The sequence below is a fragment of the Staurois parvus genome, unplaced genomic scaffold (genome assembly GCF_062004578.1).
Source record: "Staurois parvus isolate SC_StPar_1 unplaced genomic scaffold, SC_StPar_1.0 ptg000877l, whole genome shotgun sequence".
NCBI classification, from domain to species: Eukaryota; Metazoa; Chordata; class Amphibia; order Anura; family Ranidae; genus Staurois; species Staurois parvus.
The window spans coordinates 205662-229549 of NW_028318673.1; the positions used below are offsets into that span (position 1 = coordinate 205662).

Consider the following 23888-nt stretch of genomic DNA (forward strand, 5'->3'; position numbering starts at 1 on the left):
CCCTCAACATGGGCATTATTAACAAAAATGAATTGCAGTTGTATTGGTCCGCAGACCCGATTCATCATATGCCGTGTTCTCTGCTGCCATGGACAGGCATAGATATGAGAGTATAATGTGTTTTATGCATTTCAATGACAATACAATCTGTCATCCTCGGGGTGACCCTGAATTTGACCGGCTCCACAAAATTCAGCCCCTTGTAAATCACCTTAACCAAAAATCTGCAGATGTCTATACTCCCCACCAAAAAAATCTGCGTTGATGAGTTCCTCATTAATTTTTTAGACCACCCTGCATTCAAACTATTTCTCCCCAATAAGCTGGCCAGATATGGGGTCAAACCTGTCTATCAGACCTGTGATTTGGGGAGGGGGGGTTGGTGCTATCCTGGTATTTCAGGGCATCCGAAACTGTGATAGGTAGTGAGGAAGTGAAATGAGGAAGTTATGCATCTGTCAAAGTGGTCATTAGATTTCACACCCCTGTATGTAGCTAGGCTCCCAAAAGGTCTCTCACATGTGGTACCCCCATACCTGGTAGATGTAGCAGAATGTATTTTGGAGTGTAATTCCACATATACCCATGGCTTGTGTGAGCAATATGTCATTTAAGTGACAATTTTGTGTAAAAAAAAAAAAACTTTTAGAAAAAAATAAATCTTTCATGGACTCAACATGCCTCTCAGCAGATATCTTAGGGTGTCTTCTTTCCAAAAAGGGCTCATTTGGGTGTGTTTGTACTATCCTGGTATTTTAGCACCTCAAGAAATGTGATGGGCAGTCAGAAAGTAAAAGCTGTGTAAATTCCATTATCTATCCCATAGTTTGTAGATGATATAACTTTCACACAAAGCAATTATTATGCAGTTATTGGGATTTTTCTTTTACCAAAGACATATAGCAAAAAACATGTTAGCCTAAATTTCTGCCAAAATTTGAGTTTCTTGGATATTTTTTATAACAGAAATAAGAAATTATTGTTTTTTTTTCACAAATAGAGAATTAGCGTTCCGATTTTCCAGAATCCCATCGTTGGGAGTTTGGTTGTATGAGTTTGTTTTTGGAGTAGGTGGTAGAAGGTAGAGAGATGGGAGCTGGAAGGTGTAGAGCTGTTGAAGAGTGTTATGAGGCCCATGGGCTGAGTGTTCTCACACCAGTGCAGGTGAGGTAGCATATGTCTAATTCTGAGGAATTTGTAGAAGTCTTTCTGGTCCTGAAAATAAGTGAGGCTGGGATCCTGAAACGTTCTTATGTAAGTGTTGTTCAGCAGATCTTTGACAGAGTAAATGCCCTTTGTGTACAAGTTTACAGGTGGATATCTTCAGATAGGAGTTCCAAGGTGAGAAGAGAAGGCATTGCAGAACTTTTTGCAGTATGTCCAAAGAGGATTACGCCAAAGAGTTCCACATTCATATGATTGGTGTTTTGGTGTCCAGGAATTCTGGTCAGTTTCTATCATTGCACCATGGAGAGTATTCTTCCCATCCACACTGCAGTGTAGTATGATGGCTGTAGGGTGGAGGATAGGAAGTGTCGGTCTCGGGAGGAGAAATAAAGCACAGCGGATCATAGGTACAGATCTATTGAATTTGGACACAGCTATGCCAGCAGACTAAAAAAGAAAGCAAATGGCAGAGTGATCCATCCCGGTTACAGTGTGTTTGTATCTATGATAAATGACAGGCTAATCCCACCTGGAGACTTTCTCCACACCTGGAGTGTGCTGAGTTCTTGGAGAACGTCTACACAGTGTTTCCAGATTGGCTTTATCACCCCAACGAGCTCGCTCCAGTTCATGGATGTCATCATTATGTTTGGAGGATCTCACCAGTCAGGAGCCTTTCCTGTCATCCTACATGTTCCCTTCTGAGGATTGTTCTATCCTTCCAAACAAATGTATGAAATCATGGATGAGTCCTCCTTCTATGTGATCTAGAAGATCTTCAATCACAATGTCTTTATGGATGAAGTGGATGGCCCAGTTTATATATTATTTATTGCTTTACAGCTTTATTCCCTCCAGGATTCATTCTTTATTTATAGAACCATTCAAGGAAGTGTTCTTACTGTGAGAGATCTCCACCACCATTCCTCTGTGACCATTACATCCTTGTCATTTATGTCTAACATCTTCATTATCAGTGGATTGATATTTATTTTTATGCATTAAAGAGTATTTTTACATTTTCTTCACCAAAAATTTGATTTCAGAGGTAATCTGTTTTAATTTGTCTTCTATATGTAATAAAACATCTTTGTTAAAGTGTTGGTTCCATAAGAGCTAGAATGATTTGTTCTTCCTTATCTTGTGTTATATTTGAATTTCCCTGGTAGCCGTGTAAGGCAGATATTTTACAGGAATGATTATTCAGGCTCCATTCTCACCAGCGTGTATGTTAGTACTTTTTATTTTCAGAATCGCACAACAACTTAACATGGCTTCCTATGGGACACGTTCACATTTAGGCTTTTTTGAGTTGTGTTTTTGGAAAGGGCCCAGGACTTTTTTAAAAGCAAAAAGCAGCATTTTGCTATAATAGAGTTCAATGGAGAATCTGCTGAAATGCATGGTAGTGTGTTTTTGCATTTTTATTCTGCCCAGCAAAAAAAAAATTCCACTTTGAAAAAGAAAAAAAAAAGCTGAACAAAACGCAAAACACAGTAAAAACGCATCACAAACGTATCAACATGCAAGTGTACAATCCAAACGCACACGTTCCTGCGTTACAAATGGCGGTGTGTATAAGTGGGTGCTGCAGCGACCGTCGGCTGGAACCAAACAGAATCAGCGAGGGAGAATGTCACCAGCACACCGAGGATCACCAATATGGGGCCAAACGTTTTACTAAACATTCACATAGTTACAGCAAGGCAATGTTTCAGAGACTCGCATGACTCCTCCGTCACATGCCTGATGAAGGGGTCCTGCGAGACTCCGATACATTGCCTTGCTGTAACTATGTGATCGTTCATTAAAACTTTTGGACCCATATTGGTGATCCTCAGTGTGCTGGAGACATTCTCCCTTACAAACATAGCAAAAACGCAAAATGAACTGCGAAAAGCACTGCAAAAAAACCCAAAAAGCAAACTGCAAAGCTGTGAACAGAGCCTTACAGATGTTTCTCGGGGCTGCAGTTCCTCTGAGTTCCAGAAGGTGGTGATCTCACTTCTTCCCAGACAGGACTTCTCTATGGAAGACAGACAGGAAGTGATGTCAGGCAGGAAGTTCCAGGTGGTTTTGAAGTATAAAATAGACGTTACCAGAAGTGGCAGCAGAGGAGGTAATAAGATGTTATTTCCTATTTACACCCAGTAACCCCCCCGTCATGTCTGTCCTCTTCCTCCATAGTCATGTCTGTCCTTTTCCTCCATAGTCATGTCTATCCTCTTCCTCCATAGTCACGACCGTCCTCTTCCTCCATAGTCACGTCCGTCCTCTTCCTCCATAGTCATGTCCGTCCTCTTCCTCCATAGTCATGTCTGTCCTCTTCCTCCATAGTCACGTCCATCCTCTTCCTCCATAGTCACGTCCATCCTCTTCCTCCATAGTCACGTCTGCCCTCTTCCTCCATAGTCACGTCTGCCCTCTTCCTCCATAGTCATGCCCGTCCTCTTCCTCCATAGTCACGTCCGTCCTCTTCCTCCATAGTCACGTCCGTCCTCTTCCTCCATAGTCACGTCCGTCCTCTTCCTCCATAGTCACGTCCGTCCTCTTCCTCCATAGTCATGTCGGTCCTCTTCCTCCATAGTCACGTCTGCCCTCTTCCTCCATAGTCATGCCCGTCCTCTTCCTCCATAGTCACGTCCGTCCTCTTCCTCCATAGTCACGTCCGTCCTCTTCCTCCATAGTCATGTCGGTCCTCTTCCTCCATAGTCACTGTGATGTCTTTTATCTCCAGCAGATGATGATACACACATATATAATGTGGGAACCCAGATGAACCCCTTCAGGGGCAGAACATCCCCCACTTCCGGGGCCGGAACATTCTCCTCATTGTGGAGATAAATTCTAGTAATATGGTCCTCTAAACAAACAGCACTGACAATAAATAGACAAGACAAGGACCATCCTGACCATACATGGCCTACAAAGGGCAATGATGACACTACACAGGCAGCCAATGGGCAATCATTACACTATGCAGCCAACACAATGATGGAGTGCCGGGGTCAGGAGTATGGAGCATAGAGCCCCTTACATTGCTGCTCAGGAGGAAGGAAACATTCCCCAGCCTGCCAGGAAGAATATGTTCCATCATTGGTGTCAGAGGGAGGGAAATACTGAGGGGTCTGAGGGAAGTAGAGGAGCTGAGGGGTCTCTGAGGAGGTAGTGGGTCTAAACAACTCTGGATCCTGTGAAGGTTGCTGCATCTGAAGGACTCTGGGACCTCTGAGGTGGAGGAGTAACTGAAGAACTTTGGGAGCCTGTTAGGAAGTATTGGGGCTGAACAACTCTGAGAGGTTAGTGGGGCTGAAGGACTGTGGGGGCCTCTGAGGGGGTATTCAGGCTGCAAGGCTCTGAGGTAAGAGGGGGCTTTAGGGCTCATAGGAACTCTTGGTCTCTGATGGTCCTCCCACCCCACCTTCACTTACTTTTCTGACCTCCTTAAAGAACTCCTGCCAGCACGTGTAGGGAGTCTTCACCTCACCATCTCACTGGTCAAGAAATATATTGCAAGACACAAAATAGAACAAAGAAGGACACTTGGTCCTTGGGGAGGTCTGTTTGCATAGCATTAATGCTTAATGGATGGACAGTCCAATACCTTCCCATACCACAGAATCTGGCAGTGCCGGTACTAGAATTCAGAGCCAGAAAAATCCACTGCCCCTCTGTACAATGTCCTGGAAATTTCAGAATACTTGACAACTAAGAGATCAAACCCTTCCCCCTGCTGTCCTCCTCCTACCCACACATAGAAGAGATGAGAACAGACTCCTCCCCCACAGCTCTCTACTCCACTAGCACCATCCTCCTGCTACCCAATCCAATCTCTTCTCTTATTGCAGAGAGTGACAGTGACATCACTCCTGTCAGTAAGCAGGCTGCTGGAGATTAGAGCCTTGCAGCTGGAGTTCTGCCAATTATCCTGATTATCCAGCAATTCCAGCCAGAAAGTTCCCCTTCCTGGACCTCATCATGAGCCGACATTGTCCTCACAGCACTGCCTCTTATTGCAGAGAGTGACAGTGACATCACTCCTGTCAGTCAACAGGCTGCCAGAGATTGGAGCCTTACAGTCAGAGTTCTGGCTATTAAAGTCAGCAACTCTGGCCAAAAGTCAGCAAGTTCCCCTTCCTGGACATCATGATGAGCCGACATTGACCTCACAGCACGGCCTCAGAGCAAACTAGTCATAGGAAGGATCGTATTTATCATTCCTTGTCTGCAGATCTAATACTCATCAAAACCAGTTCAGGGACCAAACAAACCCAACAGAGAAAAGGGGATTTCTGATGCAGCAGGTCAAGAGGGTCCCGGGACCTTGAAAATTTTGTAAACCCTAAACAGTCCAGATTAAATATCTTCCCATGGGGGTAGTAGTCCTTCACTGTCCAGCAACCCTCCTATTCCCCCCTCACATCCACATCCTATTATTGTGTGACCAATACCATCCAAATCATTCTTACTTTCATTTCCCAAAGTTATCCGTCTACAAGGAGACCTGTATAGATCACATGATGGCACCAATGAGGATGGAGGAGAACCGGAGTCACATGACTGAGAAGATACTAAACCTCACCCTGGAGATCATCTACCTGCTGACCGGAGAGGTGAGGAGGATTCTGGGAGGTCACATGACATCACCCATCTCTATTAATAATACACGGACCTGACCAGAGAGGTGAGGAGGATTCTGGGAGGTCACATGACGTCACTCTTATCTCTATTAATAAAACACAGACCTGACCGGAGAGGTGAGGAGGATTCTGGGAGGTCACATGACATCACTCATCTCTATTAATAAAACACAAACCTGACCAGAGAGGTGAGGAGGATTCTGGGAGTCTAACATGATATTCCTATTGGTTCCTCAATACAGAGATTTCCTCTTCTGAAGTCAGGTGATCATATGACCATCACAGTGCCTCCATGTGACTCCCTAAACCCTGAGAGACACAACATGCAGAAGATTCTAGAAGTCACCAAGAAGATGATGGAGCTGCTGACAGGAGAGGTGAGCGGTGCCGGGAATTCTGGGACATTCTCCAGTAACAGACAAGGGATGTGTCTGGATGGTGACTGTATCATTGTGTGTGTCAGGTTCCTATAAGGTGTCAGGGTGTCACTGTCTATTTCTCCATGGAGGAGTGGGAGTATTTAGAAGGACACAAGGACCTCTACAAGGACGTCATGATGGACAATCAGCCGCCCCTCACATCACCGGGTAAGAGGAGACTTTATTGTAAAGGAGAGAGCAGTACGGAGGATCCACCTAGATCCCCCATCATCTGATAAACACATAGAAACAATGGATTCAGTCAGTGTGTGTGTTTCCTACAGATGGATCCAGTCATGGGAACCCACCAGAGAGATGTCCCCGTCCTCTGTATTCCCGGGATTCCACACAGGAAGGTCACACCATCCCTCACCATCATCAGGTAGATGAGGAACAATCACTGATAGTATCATTAGGATCTGTACATTATCTGCATTGTTACCATTGATGGCATTTTTATTATATATTCAGAGTGGAAACCTGAGAGATCCTAAAGTTGAGGTTAAAGAAGAGATGAAAGAGGAGGAGGATGAGGATGGGGGGATGGAGGAGTCAGAGCTTCTAAAGAAACACAAAGATCTGTACCAGGACACCATGGTGGAGTCATCCAGCTACAGGAACCCACCAGAGAGATGTCCCCGTCCTCTGTATTCCCGGGATTCCACACAGGAAGGTCACACCATCCCTCACTATTACAAGGTTGGTGGGATGGGGAATCTAGAACATGGACTTGTAGAGACTATGGGCTCCAATCACAAAGCGGTATCTTCCCGTATCCCAGTATGTAGTAAGATGCTGCATTCTGTTTTTTAGTAGTGAAGCCTGCGAGGAATTTACCACTGGTGTCCATAGCAACACTTGTAAATAGCTCGTTGTTATGGAGAGGGCAGCCGCCAGTGTCCCCAACAACCAGTAAACAAGGAGCGGACGGCCACCAAGTTCCCCGCTGACAGCTGTGACAGGTCTGGTATGGATTTTGATGAGAACCCCGATGCCAAAATAATTTAAAAAAAAGGTGTGGATTCCCCTCCAAAATCAATACCAGACCCTTAGTGAGTGCCCACCTTCCTCCTGAACCATACCAGGCCACATATCCTCAACATGGGGTGGGTGCTTCAGGGCAGGGGCGCTCTGCCACCCCAAAAGCACCTTATCCCCGTGTCGATGGGGACAAGGGTCCCTTTCCCACAACCCTGGGCAGTGGTTGTGGGGGGCTGTGGGTGGGGGGCTTATTGGAATCTGGAAGCCACCTTTAACAAGGAGGCCCCCAGATCCCAGCCCCCCCACAATGGTAATGAGTATAGAGTACAGGTGAAACTCACAAAAATTAGAATATGAGTCAGGAATATGCAGGTGCAGCGCTCAGTAGTAATAAACACTTATAATATACACATCCTCTTATTATATTAACAAGTGCAAGAAAGTGATATCACCGTATGGTGATTAATAGTGGTTCAATAGTCCCAAAATGAATCAGATAAAATAACAATAAAAATAAGATAAAATCGTGCGGATCTTAAACGATCATGATGACAAGTGCGTGGATATCCTGATCCGGGAGTGACAGATGGTGTACTTCAAATGAATGAAATGCGCACTCACCAGAAGTACGCAATGAGTAATCATGTGTCTCCAGACACGTATGTAGATCATCTGTTCCCAGATCAGGTCACACATCGGATAACCCTCTGGTCATCTTGGTATAGAGATACCACGATCCATTACTGTGTATCACCATCATGGGTCATCTCTTGTCAGAATGGGCACTGCGGATGAAGGCACTCACACGGAGAGCCCAATAAGAGACCACATAGCGTGATACTGCGTAAAGTACCTTTATTCCAATCAGTAATGTTACAAAAGTAATAAGATAAAAGTACTGACCATATGTTCAGGATGGCCACCAGCGGTGGTCAGATGTCCGGTTGCTGTAGCCCCCCTGACGCGTTTCGTGCAAAGCACGTAGTCATAGGGTACAAGGGCTTACTGTAAGGATATCCACGCACTTGTCATTGTGATCGATTAAGATCCGCACGATTTTATCTTATTTTTATTGTTATTTTATCTTATTTTATTTTATTCATTTTGGGACTATTGAACCATTATTAATCACCATACGGTGATATCACTTTCTTGCACTTGTTAATATAATGAGAGGATGTGTATATTATAAGTGTTTATTATTTCTGAGCGCTGCACCTGCATATTCCTGACTCATACATTTCTGGAGGTTTTTTGGTTACCTTTGTTCTTGGTGTTTCAGCAGCTTGTATAATTAACCCTTTTTGGGATAGCACTCACTAAGCATCTCTTTCTGACAAAAATGAGAATATGGTGCAAAAGTTCATTGATTTCAGTGCAGCAACTTAAAAGGTGAAACTAATATATGAGACTCATTACATGCAAAGCAAGATAGTTCAAGCCGTGATTTGTCATCATTGTGATGATTATGGCTTACAGCTCATGAAAACCCCAAATCCACAATCTCAGAAAATGAGAATATTGTGAAAAGGTGGAATATTCTCGGCTCAAAGTGTCCCACTCTAATCAGATCATTTAGCCATAACACCTGCAAAGGGTTCCTGAGCCTTTAAATGGTCTCTCAGTCTGGTTCAGTAGGAATCACAATCATGGGAAAGACTGGTGACCTGACACCATCACTGACACCCTCCATAAGGAGGGAAAGCCTCAAAAGGTAATTGCAGAAGAAGTTGGATGTTCCCAAAGTGCTGTATCAAAGCACATTAATAGAAAGTTATGTGGAAGAAAAAGGTGCACAAGCAGCAGGAATGACCGCAGCCTGGAGAGGATTGTCAGGAAAAGGCCATTCAAAAGTATTGGGGGCTTTCACAAGGAATGGACTGAAGCTGGAGTCAGTGTATCAAGAGCCACCACACACAGACGGATCCTGGACATGGGCTTCAAATGTCGTATTCCTCTTGTCAAGCCGCTCCTGAACAACAAACAACGTCAGAAGTGTCTTATCTGGGCTAAAGAAAAACAGACCTGGCCTGCTGCTCAGTGGTCCAAAGTCCTCTTTTCTGATGAGAGCAACTTCTGCATGTCATTTGGAAACCAAGGACCCCGAGTATGGAGGAAGAATGGAGAGGCCCAAGGACCCCGAGTATGGAGGAAGAATGGAGAGGCCCAAGGACCCTGAGTATGGAGGAAGAATGGAGAGGCCCGAGGACCCCGAGTATGGAGGAAGAATGGAGAGGCCCAAGGACCTCGAGTATGGAGGAAGAATGGAGAGGCACAAGGACCTCGAGTATGGAGGAAGAATGGAGAGGCCCAAGGACCCCGAGTATGGAGGAAGAATGGAGAGGCCCAAGGACCCTGAGTATGGAGGAAGAATGGAGAGGCCCAAGGACCCCGAGTATGGAGGAAGAATGAGAGGCCCAAGGACCCCGAGTATGGAGGAAGAATGGAGAGGCCCAAGGACCCCGAGTATGGAGGAAGAATGGAGAGGCCCAAGGACCCCGAGTATGGAGGAAGAATGGAGAGGCACACACTGCAAGATGCTAGAAGTCCAGTGTGAAGTTTCCACAGTCTGTGTTGATTTGGGGAGCCATGTCATCTGCTGGTGTTGGTCCACTGTGCTTCATTAAGTCCAGGGTCAACGCAGCCGTCTACCAGGAGATTTTGGAGCACTTCATGCTTCCTTCCGCAGATGAGCTTTATGGGAATGCTGACTTCATTTTCCAGCAGGACTTGGCTCCGCCCACACTGTCAAAAGCACCAAAACCTGGTTCAATGACCGTGGGATTACTGTGCTTGATTGGCCAGCAAACTCGCCTGACCTGAACCCCATAGAGAATCTATGGGGCATTGCCAAGAGAAAGATGAGACATGAGACCGAACAATGCAGAAGAGCTGAAGGCCGCTATTGAAGCATCCTGGTCTTCCATAACACCTCAACAGTGCCACAGGCTGATATCTTCCATGCCATGCCGCATTGAGGCAGTAATTGCTGCAAAAGGGGCCCAAACCAAGTACTGAGTACATATGCAGCTTCTACTTTTCAGAGGTCGGATATTGTTCTATGAACAATCCTTGTTTTATTGATTGCATGGAATATTCTCATTTTCTGAGATTGTGGATTTGGGGTTTTCATGAGCTGTAAGCCATAATCATCACAATGATGACAAATCACGGCTTGAACTATCTTGCTTTGCATGGAATGAGTCTCATATATTAGTTTCACCTTTTAAGTTGCTGCACTGAAATAAATCAACTTTTGCACCATATTCTCATTTTTCGAGTTTCACCTGTACATAGCACCCCTATTCATTCCCCAAAAAAAGTGTAGTGTAAAAAAACTCAAAGTAATTTTTGGCAAAACACAAATAAAGAACAATATCCCCCTGATGTAGATCCATCAATGATCCAATCACGATACTCGTTGTCATTGTTGACTCGAAGAAAAAACAAAGCTCCCCTCCTGCCATCTGACAGCTCCGCCGCCTCCCACTTCTAAATAAACTAAGGAGCATTACCACCTGTCAAGGTCCTACCTTTTCCCTGTGGTTATGTTACTTCATGTGCTGGTGTCCATCTTGGATTCTGCTGTGCATGATGGGAGCCCTTTTATGCCTTCAGGTCTCTGTGGTCCATCCTCCAGAGGGGTGTGGCTGATGACATATAAGCCTGTGGCCCGCACATGCTCCTTGCACTTGTGTCTTGTGTCTTTGTGTTGCTGTTACTCTGTTCTGACTCTCGTGACTCTCCTGGTATCTGATTCGGCTTGTCTTGACTATTCTTTGTATTCTCCTTTGATCTGACCCTCTGTTGCTGAACCCGGCTCGTGACCTGTGATTCTCGTCTGCTGTCCTGTACTGTTCTGTCCTGTTGTTGTTGACCCCGGCTTGTCTGACTACTCTTTTGCCTCTTCCACCAGCTACACGCCATTGGCGGCGGCCATTACCGCAGCTGAGGTGTCTCGGGGGCCGCGACCTGGTTCCTGGCTGCGTCAAGTCCATCCCCACCATCAGGGGCCCTGGTGAAGGGCAGCCTGGGACTTAGACTCCGCGCCCTGAGGGACTTTGGTCTGTGGGTGGTGGTTGTCGTCAGCCAGTGCGTTACATTGTTAGGCCTGCCTGTCCGTTCCTCAGCTCCTGCCCTGACACCACCCTGTGACATCACTGGGTGGCCTTGCCCTCTTGTGACGTCACCAATACAACATGCCCCGGTCAGTGACGTCACCAATACAACATGCCCCGGTCAGTGACGTCACCAATACAACATGCCCCGGTCAGTGACGTCACCAATACAACATGCCCCGGTCAGTGACATCACCAATACAACATGCCCCGGTCAGTGATGTCACCAATACAACATGCCCCGGTCAGTGACATCACCGAGTGGCACTGTCCCTTAGTATATTTAGTGGCAGGAGGCAGCAGAGCTGTCAGACAGAGGGGAGTCTTCACTGGGAGCGGAGCTTTTCTTTCAGTCAGCGGTGACAGCGAGCATCGTGATTGATGATGGATCTACACCGGGGGGACATTTTGATTTAGTTTTGCTTTTTTAATAAAGGACTTGTCAAAAACTGCCTGCTGTCTTTAACAGAATACTTTTTTGGGGTGAATAATTAGGGGTGCCATGTACCCCATACTCATTCACATGGGGTGAGGGATCTGAGGGCCCCCTTGTTAAATGTTGTAAGTTCTCTGCCTGCAAACCCCCACAGCCACTAGCCTGGGTTGTAGGGAAGAGTCCCTTGTCCTCATCAACATGGACAAGGTGCTATGAGGGAGCAAAGCCCCCCCGCCCCAGAGCATCCACTCCATGTTAAGGGCACGTGACCTGGTATGTTTCAGGAGGGGGGGGTTTCTTTCTCATCCCCCTGTTTACTGACCTGCCGAGCTGCATGCTCAGATAGGGGTCTGGTATGTATTTCTTTCATTTTGGCAAGGGGTCCCCCTCAAAATCCATACTAGACCCCCCAAAGGGGGGACCCCACGACATTTTCTTAATTTTTCCTTTCCATTAATTCTTTTTTCAGATTTATCGGTTGGTTAGGACGCAGCGGCCGCTCGCTCCCTAACAACCATGTTGTTTACTGGTTGTTAAGGATGCCAGCGGCCGCCCACTCTTTACCAAGCAGTACACATTTCCTGAATGCCGCATGTCTCCACCACTAATTAATGACCGCATGCATTTCATTCTTTATTTCCTTCTGTGAATGTAACGCCTGTTCATGCGGTATTTACTGAGCGTGTTCAGTGTTTGTGGTCAATACCGCAACACGGGATAGGAAATGGACAGTTTCAGGATGGCATGCGGTATTTAGGGGAAATGTACCCACATATCACATGTGATCTGCTTCTGTGAAGGGAGACAATGTGTGGATTTTGTGTGTGATGTCACAATCATAAATCTTACATTTTACAGATGATATTTTCTCTCATTTCCTTGATTTAGAGTGGAGATCCAATCGATATAGAATTTGAGGTGAAAGCAGAAGAAGAAGAGGCGTATGTGAGGGATGATCAGCAGTCTATGGAGGAGGATGGAATAACGGGGACATTTATAGAGGAGGACACTCCTACAGAGATCAGCACAGGTGGGTCATGAACACTAAATCCATTCCTCCACCCATACTGCTCACTGATTGGTCCAGAGTAGGGCGGGGACTGGGTGATATCAGCCTGTAATCCCCTGGTCACTTTCCTGAGCTGTGTTCCCCGTCCTGTATTCCTGGATTTCTCTCGGATAATCTTCCTTCTCTGTGCTGCAGACACAATTTATGTCTCTAGACTGGATTTATGGAGGTTCTGGGGATCAGCTGGCAGAAAAATGTTCATTTTCACCATAAGTGTTACTAGACCTAGGCACCTGGACATGTTCTTTTGATCTTATTCCTCATGGTGGTGACAGCAATTCTCCCAGTATTTGTCACCTGTGCCGGGTGGAGGGATATGTCTGTAGTGTCTCAGCCCCAAGTCACTGAGTGCAGTCTCAGGAGATGGGAGGCAGCGGTGTGGGATCTCTGCAACTTGTCTACAGTAAACATTTAATCTTCCACTGATTACTGAATACCAATATTATGAGTCCTGACCCTTACACTGTATAATTTATATTGTACATTACATCCTCCTGAGCCCTGCACTATATACTCTATGTTGTACATTACATCCTCCTGACCCCTGCACTATATACTCTATGTTGTACATTACATACTCCTGACCCCTGCACTATATACTCTATGTTGTACATTCCATACTCCTGACCCCTGTACTATATACTCTATGTTGTACATTCCATACTCCTGACCCCTGCACTATATACTCCATGTTGTACATTACATACTGCTGACCCCTGCACTATATACTCTATGTTGTACATTACATACTCCTGACCCTGCACTATATACTCTATGTTGTACATTACATACTCCTGACCCCTGCACTATATACTCTATGTTGTACATTACATACTCCTGACCCCTGCACTATATACTCTATGTTGTACATTATATACTCCTGACTTCTCTCCCCCCTCCCCCCACTGCTATATATACACATAATATAGATTCTCTTTTGTTCCCCCATTTCCTCCCAGCTGGACATTTTATATCGGATGATGTGATTGGAGCACAGACTTTTACATGGTGATAATAATGTGATAACATCCTCCAACTTTGGACCCTTAAACAGAAAGTGATAATGAGGGAGGAGTCAATACCCCAATGATGGTGGTCTTCAGGATCAGTCCAGTCTTCATCTTGGCTGTTCTCCCCCCATCCTCACTCTCTGACCTCTGGTGGGGCTCAGCCCCGCTGTTCTTCATGACTAAATCATGGACTAAATAAGGAAGTGCAGTACTTCTTGTGTTGGGAAGATGGCGATGAGTGATAGAGGGGGTGGGGACCCTCGTCCTATAATCCCCTCATCACTGTCCCTCCTAGAAAAGACAGTTCTGGTTGTTTCCTCACTCTCTGACTAAGGTCCATGAATAAAGAAATGACCTGGTAGGAGATCAGAGGAGCCATTTCCTAGTTCCCTTGAGGGTGGAATTGTAAGCTCTTCAGAGACCAAGCTGCCTGATGTGGGCGGAGTCCTGGTTTGGGGGAACCAATCAGCTCCTGTCTAGTAATCCTTTTTGTCTTTGTATTTTAGTCCATGGCCGGGAGATGAGGAAAACCTCCGAGGATTGTCTCGCTTTGTCTCCAGACTGGAAAGTAGAAGATGAGGACATCACACAGTATAGTCCAGGAGAAAACCCGGCTCCCTCCAATGTCCATCTGGCACCACCCAGTGTAGATGGACCATCGGATTCCTCGTATCCTGAGGATCCTCAGACTGTGCAGGAGCGGGCCGGCCTTCCAACAGAGAAGAACTTCTCCTGTACTGAGTGCGGGAAGAGGTTCCGTTCTAAATCCTATCTTAATGTGCATAAAAGATCTCACACGGGAGAGAAGCCACATTCCTGTCCTGAGTGCGGGAAATGTTTTTCAGTGATGTCCAATCTTTACAGACATCAGAGATCTCATACGGGGGAAAAGCCGTATTCCTGTCCTGAGTGCGGGAAATCTTTTTCTAGTAAGTCAAATCTTTACACACATCGAAGATGTCACACAGGTGAGAAGCCGTATTCCTGTCCTGAGTGTGGAAAATGTTTTTTAGACAAAGCTAGTCTTCACGCACATCAGAGATCTCACACGGGGGAGAAGCCGTTTTCCTGCCCTGAGTGTGGGAAATGTTATTTATCAAAGTTCCATCTTTTCAGACATCAGAGATCTCACACGGGAGAGAAGCCATATTCCTGCCCTGAGTGCGGGAAATGTTTTTCAGAGAAGTACAGTCTTTACACACATCAGAGATCTCACACGGGGGAGAAGCCATATTCTTGTCCTGAGTGCGGGAAATGTTTTTCACAGAATTCCAGTCTGCACAAACATAAGAGATCTCACACAGGGGAGAAGCCATATTCCTGTCCTGAGTGCGGGAAATGTTTTTCAGAGCATTCCAGTTTGTACAAACATCAGAGAACTCACACAGGGGAGAAGCCATATTCCTGTCCTGAGTGTGGGAAATGTTTTTCAGAGAAGTCCATTCTACACAAACATCAAAGATTTCACACAGGGGAGAAGCCGTATTCCTGTCCTGAGTGTGGGAAATGTTTTTCAAAGTCATCAAATCTTTACACACATCAGAGATCTCACACTGGGGAGAAGCTGTATTCTTGTTCTGAGTGTGGGAAATGTTTAATAGAAAAATCAAAACTTGTCAGACATCAAAGATCTCACACGGGGGAGAAGCCGTTTTCCTGTCCTGAGTGTGGGAAATGTTTTTCAGAGAAGTCCAGTCTGCACAAACATCAGAGATCTCACACGGGGGAGAAGCCACTTTTCTGTCCTGAGTGAGGGAAATGTTCCTCACTGAAGTCCTGTCTTCCTGTACATCAGGGGTCCCACACAACCCTGGAGGTGTATTAGTGCCTTGAGTGCGGGAAATGTCTTCTAGATGAATGTTGCTGGACATCCCAGCTCTCATGTGGGGAAGAAGCACACCCTGATATACACCTCAGATATACTCCATGGCTGATCTTCATCATGGAAGAAACAGTTCATAAGGAGATCAGAGGTCCCCAAAGACATGGATGAAGTGTAGGATCGGGTTGACCATTGATGGCAGGAGAAGAATAAAAATGGAGTCCTGCCCTGTGATTGACTGAGTATATTTTGTGGTGGGAGATTTCACCAACACTTGGAGGTCTATGGAGAACAATGTTGAACGGATGTGACCGGCTTTCTCCAGCTGGGAGGAGTTTTGGCCGTATTTTATTTCTTATGATCATTGGCTCCATCTAGTGGCCATAATATCATATTGGGCTAGTTTTACTGATGGAGAGATTTCAGAAAAATCACCTCATTGTGGCCACTAGATGGAGCCGGCGATCATAGGAAATCACTGTGTTACTTGAGGTCACACTCCCGCACTCGGAGGTCAAACTCCCGCACTGTGAGGTCACACTCCCGCACCCTAAGGTCACACTCCCGCACTCTGAGGTCACACTCCCGCACCCTAAGGTCACACTCCCGCACTCTGAGGTCACACTCCCGCACCCTGAGGTCACACTCCCGCACCCTAAGGTCACACTCCCGCACTCTGAGGTCACACTCCCGCACCCTAAGGTCACACTCCCGCACTCTGAGGTCACACTCCCGCACCCTGAGGTCACACTCCCGCACTCTGAGGTCACTCTCCCGCACTCTGAGGTCACACTCTCGCACCCTAAGGTCACACTCCCGCACCCTGAGGTCACACTCCCACACCCTGAGGTCACACTCCCGCACCCTGAGGTCACACTCCCGCACTCTGAGGTCACACTCTCGCACCCTAAGGTCACACTCCCGCACTCTGAGGTCACACTCCCGCACCCTGAGGTCACACTCCCACACCCTGAGGTCACACTCCCGCACTCTGAGACCCATAAAACTTTATTTTGGTGGTATTTATTCACTGCTGGAATTTTTATTTTTTTTTGCTATATAAATGAAAATGTCCAAAAAGTTTGTAAAAAAAGTGTTTCCCTTATAAAATATTGCAAATAAATAATCTTTCTTCATAAATTGTGGCCAAAATGTATTCAGATATCTTTTTAGTAAAAAAAAAAACCAAATTAGTTTATAACCAAAAATTATAATTTTTTTTAAAAAAATTACATTTTTATTTTTTTATATTATTATGTTTTTTACACCCATAAAGGCTGTAAAAGCAATAATTTCTCCTTCTCTCCAGCTGCATTCCTGCAGCCATTAAGAAATACTGTGAGAGCTGTGATTGGTCACAGCTTGTCACATGGAACAAGTCTGTTGGGAATAGCCCTGTACCATGTGACCTCGGTGATCACTCACAGATTTCACTAGTAGTAAGCAATGATATCAGGAAGTGACATTCTCCTTACTACTGTTCATGTGATCACTTGTCTTCAGTTCACTGGTCTTCCCAGTGAATGGCTGTGCAGGGAGGGGAGATGTCAAGACAAGTCTGATGATTGGAGGAGAGCAGACTGAGCTCCCAGCAAAGCTACAAAACTGACCACGCTGAGCTCTCATGCCTAGTGTGGTCAGTTTTAATTGGGAATCAGAGGGACTGGCAGGATCTCCGGGGATCTCACACAAAGGAAATAATACAGAGAGAAGAGGAGACGTCTTCATACCAGGACATGGGACAGCCGGCACAGATCAGGAATAGGACATGTTGGAGGAACATATTCTTTGAAGGAGAAGTTCAGGCAAAGCTCTTTTGTCTGTACTTCTCCTGTGGATCAGAGGAGTGCAGTTCATTCTGAACTCCTGTGACCCGTTTTCAGGTGAAGCCCGCTGTCAGCTGACGTCACTCGGCCGGTCCAGTCTGGGGAAAGATCCCGACATCAGAGTCTGGACCAGCCGCACCCTCCCCCTCCACAGCCCAGTGAGTGTGGGGGGGGGGGGGGGCAGGGCAGAGAGCTGTGATTCCAGATCATCATATACTAAGCAGGATTTGGATCCCGGTGGAGAACTTTCACCCCAAGAAAAAATGAGGGTGAGGTCAGCAGAGGAGCCCATAGTAAAGGAGGAAACTCTGAAATGTTTTCTTCAGAAGGTCGGAGTTTACTGGACAAGTGAATGTAAAATACACCATCAACGCGTTTCATGGCTTCAAAGTGTCACTTCATCAGGACAGGTGTAAGAAGACGATATAAAATAGGGAATGAAGTAACAGTCCAGTATATGGTATTATAAAGACCCGAGTCACATACAATTCATGGACAGGACTGAGATTTATAGCATTCAGGATTTGTATGATGTTACACAAGGTGAAGAGATATATGGAGAGGATGATCAATACATGGAGAAATCAATCTATTCTATCATAGAAGGGAATCAATAGATCAATCAATGACATCAACCAATCAATAAGATCCATTTCATGGGATAGATTTATCATTCTGTGCACTGGTTATGTTGGAGGATCAAACCGTGATCACTGGATATTGGAAACATTCCTATTGATCTGATGATTGCTGGCATGGATTCCTGATTGATTATTGCTGGGAATAAAGTCCAATAAACACGCAGATTTGATGGGATTATTGATAGAAAAATCTCTTCATATTCCATGGAATAAATATGTGTAGAATAGTTTGGATTTGATGGAATAAATCTCTATAAAAAGACTTTGTGGGGTTTGTTGGTTCTTTTCTATTCCTCTCTAGGTCTGGATTTCAGGAAGAAGAAACAATTCCTCCAATTTCTAGTGGATGGTGAGGAGGGGAGAGATTTGGGGGAGTTTTGTACATACAGGAGGTAATAGAGAGAATCCGGCTAGTAATTGATGAGAGGAGATTTCACTGGAGAGAATTCAGGGCTGGGGGCACTGCTGGGGCCTGGAGGGTTCTGATTGGTCCACCAGTACATGTGTTGTATTAATCTGGGGGTGTGTACTGCTGGGGCCTGGAGGGTTCTGATTGGACCACCAGTACACGTGTCATATTAATCTGGGGGTGTGCACTGCTGGGGCCTGGAGGGTTCTGATTGGACCACCAGTACATGTGTCATATTAATCTGGGGGTGTGCACTGCTGGGCCCTGGAGGGTTCTGATTGGACCACCAGTACGTGTGTCATATTAATCTGGGGGTGTGCACTGCTGGGCTGGAGGGTTCTGATTGGACCGCCAGTACATGTGCCATATAAATCTGGGGGTGTGCATAAATCTCCCACTTTTGGTCTAAGTTCATTGCCAATGTGTATGCAATTGCACTGCGTGTTGGCAGATTGCATGGAGATTGTAAAGTAGCAGATCTGCCAGATGGAGATCTGTGTGTGTGTGGTGGCCCAGAAGATCAGTCTGCGGACAAACTGTTGGGTGGTGGCAGGCTACCATTTGTGGTGTGTCTGGTGTGGGGGGGTGTGAACAGTGGAAGAGTGATTAACATCGGGGTTCTAGCTTGTAGGATAGATGGAGGAATCCTGGAAGGGTGTGTGATTGCTAGACTGCTCCCCAACCCTTAGAGTGCACAAGATTGTATGTAAGATTTGTATCTGCCTGTGTGTGGTCAGCCAGCTGGATAGGAGAGTCTCCCTCTAGTGGTGACCAGAGGTAGTGCGGGCTGCGAAATTGTATCATGGCTAGCCTTATATGCTCAGAGTCCCCCTCATTCTCTCTGTACCCCAGTCACACATGTGCACGCCTCGGTTATCTAGTCGCTGTAGTCATGTGTTTTTATCCCTGACACCCCCTCATACTGATGGCCTGGTGGAGCTTCCCCAGTCCTCTAAGGGGCACTCTCCATTCGAGTTACTCTATGGGAATCATCCTCAGGAGCTCCTAGACATAGCCAAGGAAACCTGGGAGGGGGAGCAGACACCCCACAAAGGTGTCATTGAGCGTATCGCTCATATGCAGGACAGGATTACAGCGAGAAGTTCATGAAGAATTGTAGAAGAACACGAAGTTCACACCCAGGAAGCCCAACAAAGAATATACAATGGGGTTTTCTCATCTGGTGACCGGGTCCTGGTGTTGGTCCCCACTGTTGAAAGCCAGTTCCTGGCTAAGTAAAAGGCTCCTTTGAAGTGGTTAAAAGAGTTGGGGAATTACAAAGTATATCAATCGGATAATAGAAAGCCTGAGCAGATATACCATGTACACCTGTAAGCCCCTGGAAGGATAGGGTGGCACTGACTGTGGGGTCTGCCCCTGGAACTCCTGGGAGTACTGAGTCCCTCTAGTCCCTGAAGTCACAATTCCAGACAGACTGTCTCATTCCAAAAGCAGGGAGCTAGAGAGTTCCTGATAAGGAGCAGAGACACATTTTCAGAGTTACCTGGTATGACTTCAGTGGTTTAGGATGATATTATTATTGAACCTGGGGACCGTGACAAACTCAAACCATACCGACTCCTGAAGCCAGGAGAAAGGACATCAGTGACAAAGTCAAGAGGATGCTGGAGCTAGACATCATTGAGGGGTCTAATAGTGACTGGTCTAGTCCTATCATTTTAGTCCCAAAACCAGACGGTACTTTGAGGTTCTGTAATGACTTCAGAAAGATTAATTCAGTGACACAATTTACCACGTACCCTATCCTCAGGGTAGATGAGATCAGGGACAGGCTTGGGAAGGCCCGTTTCATGACCACTATGGACTTGACAAAAGCATACTGGCAAATCCTCCTGACTGAAAGTGCCAGTGAAAAGATTGCATTTGTGACCCCCTCAGGGTTCATATAATATAAAGAAATGCCTTTTGGTTTACAAAATGCCCCGGAAACACTTCAGAGGGCTATGGACAGGACCCTAGGACCTCCTCAACAGTATGCAGCAGTCTATCTGGATGACATAGTGATACATAGCACTGAATGGGAATCTCACTTGCCCCTTGTCCAGGTGGTCTTGGATTCTCTCTTCAAGGAAGGTTTTTTGGCAAATGCTGTATATTTGGACTACACTATTGGACAAGGAGTCATAAAACAAAATAGAAGCCATCCAAGAATGGCCATGTCCTGCAAACAAAAAGCATATCTGAACCTTCCTTGGTATTGCGGGGTACTATAGGAGGTCTGTCCAAAATTTAGCAACTCTATCAGCTCTACTGGCTGACCTTACAAAAGGGAAAGACTTGGTAATGGTAAAATGGTACCCAGTGGCAGAAGAGTCTTCCCAAGTCCTGAAGAGGGCCCCCTTGTGCACACCCAGTACTGTACATCCCTGATTTTTCCAAGGATTTATGTGGTTTAAATGGATGCATCTGATGTATCGTAATGAACATGGAAAGAAATGTGCAGTAATTGACAAGAAATGTTCAGCCATAAAGTGGTCCTTGGATGCTCTAAGATACTATTTGTTAGGGTGAGTTTGACCTGATAGCTGACCATGATCCCCTCAATGGATGGCCCAAAAGAAGGAGACAAATAGACGGGTGAACTGGTGGTTTTTGGCTCCTCAAGATTATTCCTTCATGGTAAAACACAGACCAGGGGCTAAGATGGGAAATGTAGATGCCAGGTCCCGGGTTCACTCCTGTTGGGCCACAGCTGTGCCAACCCTGGGGATGAAACAAGGGGGATATGTAGCAGAGTGTCTCAGAGGGAGCTGGGAAAATCCTCTTCTGGGTTCACACATCTCGCAGGCTCCTCTCATACACTTCTAGGGATCTCTGATCCTTGGTCCAGCTCAGGTTTCACGCCTCCCGGGTGTAATTTATACTCACCAGAAACATGCAGTCAGAGCTCTCATACCTGGGAACAGACAAGTCGTGTCTGGGAGAGATGGAAGGTTGGTGGAAGCTGTAAAACTGCATCTTTGGAGACTGACAAGCACTAGGCTTGCTCACCCTGATAGGACAAGAAATGGCCACTGCCCCAGTCTATAACTGGCCTTCACAGCAAGGAGCACTTGAACGGGCAACGCATGTCACACAACAAAAGAGAAAAGTTCCCGGCTCAACTTACCAGCCATCCTGCAAACAAACCAAATTACCCCGTCTAACAGTATGCGTTAAAAACTGGTTAGTTAGCACACATTTGCAAACACATTGTAAGCTACAGAGACTCGTCACGGCACCCCGATATTCTGTAGTCCTAACTCTACAAACTAATTGAACCCCCATAGTAGAGGCATGTGATGGGAGTGACTTTTGGGGGTGGGGGGACCTCTGTATCATCTTCCCAAATTCCCATTATGTTTAAGGCAACCTGTGCCTGTTAAGGGGTACAGGGTGTGTATGTGAATGTCTGAGTCTTGTGTATAGTGTGTGTTCCTTTGTTCTCGGCCACATGGCTGTCCATTGTCTGTTTGCCATGTGCTACCCCCCATTGTGCTGTGTCTTCCTGTCCAGCCAACTATTATGGGATGTACTGTTTGTGTATTGGTGTGGGGGTTGGTCAATGTCCTTTGCCGCATGGCTGCATCCCATTGTTCTGTGTCTTGGTTGGATGGGGAGGGGTGACGAGGTGTTTCCTGCCTATACTGTAGCCCTTCCCACTGATAGGGTGGGCTGATGATGTGTTTCCTGTCCCTGGTTGTCTTTCCCCGCCCTCTGTATAAAACATGTTGTTTGTGTACAATAAAAGTTGTTGGCTTTCTGTATTAAGAAGAGCTGGGTGCTGTCTTTTTCCTGAGGGATTTCAAGGGTGTGGTCCGTGGATGGTGTTCGGACAGGGGAAGCTGCGGTATAACGGAATATACCCAAGAGTGGTCGGGTACCGGTTCTGTTACAAGGCACATGTATTTAATGGATAGACCAGGGGCAGGTGGACCTGTGGGAACCCACCCCTCTTTAACCACTCCAAGTTCAGACACTTTCACCCCCTTCCTGCCCAGGCCAATTTTCAGCTTTCAGCGCTGTCACACTTTGAATGACAATTGTGCGGTCATGCAACACTGTACCCATATGATTTTTTTAGCATTTTTTGAGACAGATAAAACTTTATTTTGGTGGTATCTATTCAGCACTAGGATTTTTATTTTTTTTGCTTTATAAATGCAAAAGTCCAAAAATTTTGAAAAAAAGTGTTTCATCATACATCTTGGCCAAAATGTATTCCATTATCTTTTTAGTAAAACAAAAAATAACTGAAATTAGTTTATAACCAAAAATTATAATTTTTAAAAAATATTTTAACATTTTTATTTTATTTTTTTATATTATTATTTATTTTATTTTTTTAACATACTGTCACCATGGTGACACTGTACTACTTGTGGGGGGTGATGAAGATTTTTTAAATTATTTTTTACACTGATTGCTTTTACACCCATAAAGAGGAATAATTTCTCTTGCAGCCATTGAGAAATACTGTGTGAGCTGTGATTGGTCACAGCTTGTCACATAGTACAAGGCTGTTGTGAATAGCCCTGTACCATGTCACCTCTGTGATCATTTACAGATTTCACCCGTAGTAAGCAATGATGTCAGAAGTGACATGTGATCACTGATTGGCCAATCAGTGATCACATGATCATGACCTCGCACAGAGGTCCCGTACGATGAACGGTGCTCCAATGCGTCTGGAGGACACAGCGGGCACTGGATTGTGGTGCTGCATGCTCCCAGGGAGCGCACACAAGCAGGGGGCAGGGAGGCCATTTATAAATGGCCACCCACCCCTGCACTGCCACTGTCTGGCCGTTTATATACAACGGCCGGACAGGAGGTGGTTAAAGGTACCGGAGCGCACCGGACACCCAGCGTATAGCACAATGGCAGCTAAGATATCCAGTGTGTCTCCTCCCCAACAATTCAACAGAACAAAGAATGGCCACTGCCCCAGTACCCTGATAGTCAGGAATCGTGTTTGTGTAGTTAGTGCCGGGACACGACTAGGATTTTGGTTTTGAGGTTTCTGCCGTTACTTTGTGGAACATTGTACAGCACCTGTAATCAGCACCAATAAACACTGCACTGTGTGACACCACATCACTGGACTGGTATCTGTCCCTGAAAGTGTGCCCATCCCAGGGAGCTTTGTACCCGCTACCCATCCCCAGCCCACGATTCAGAAACATTGAACTGCAATTTCCACTGATCTGACCAGTCTTCCAGCAACACCAAATCCTGTTCCATGTTACAGGTACCTCCAAGTTCTATATGTAGTCTCGGGGGTCTCTGTGGAAGTCCATGTGTGGACATTTCTACCTATGATAAATGACAGGCTAAACCCACCTGGAGA

At 45.9% G+C, this 23888-nt stretch overlaps 1 protein-coding gene across 1 annotated transcript in view; it reads left to right on the forward strand.

Moving 5' to 3' along the window:
• LOC149443072 (uncharacterized) overlaps nucleotides 1–23888 on the forward strand; it is a 43371-nt gene that overhangs the window by 4620 nt on the left and 14863 nt on the right. Inside the window, exon 2 of the mRNA XM_089655931.1 lies at nucleotides 14253–15553. Coding sequence (XP_089512057.1) covers nucleotides 14253–15553 — 1301 coding nt within the window. The remainder of the gene's footprint in view (nucleotides 1–14252; nucleotides 15554–23888) is intronic.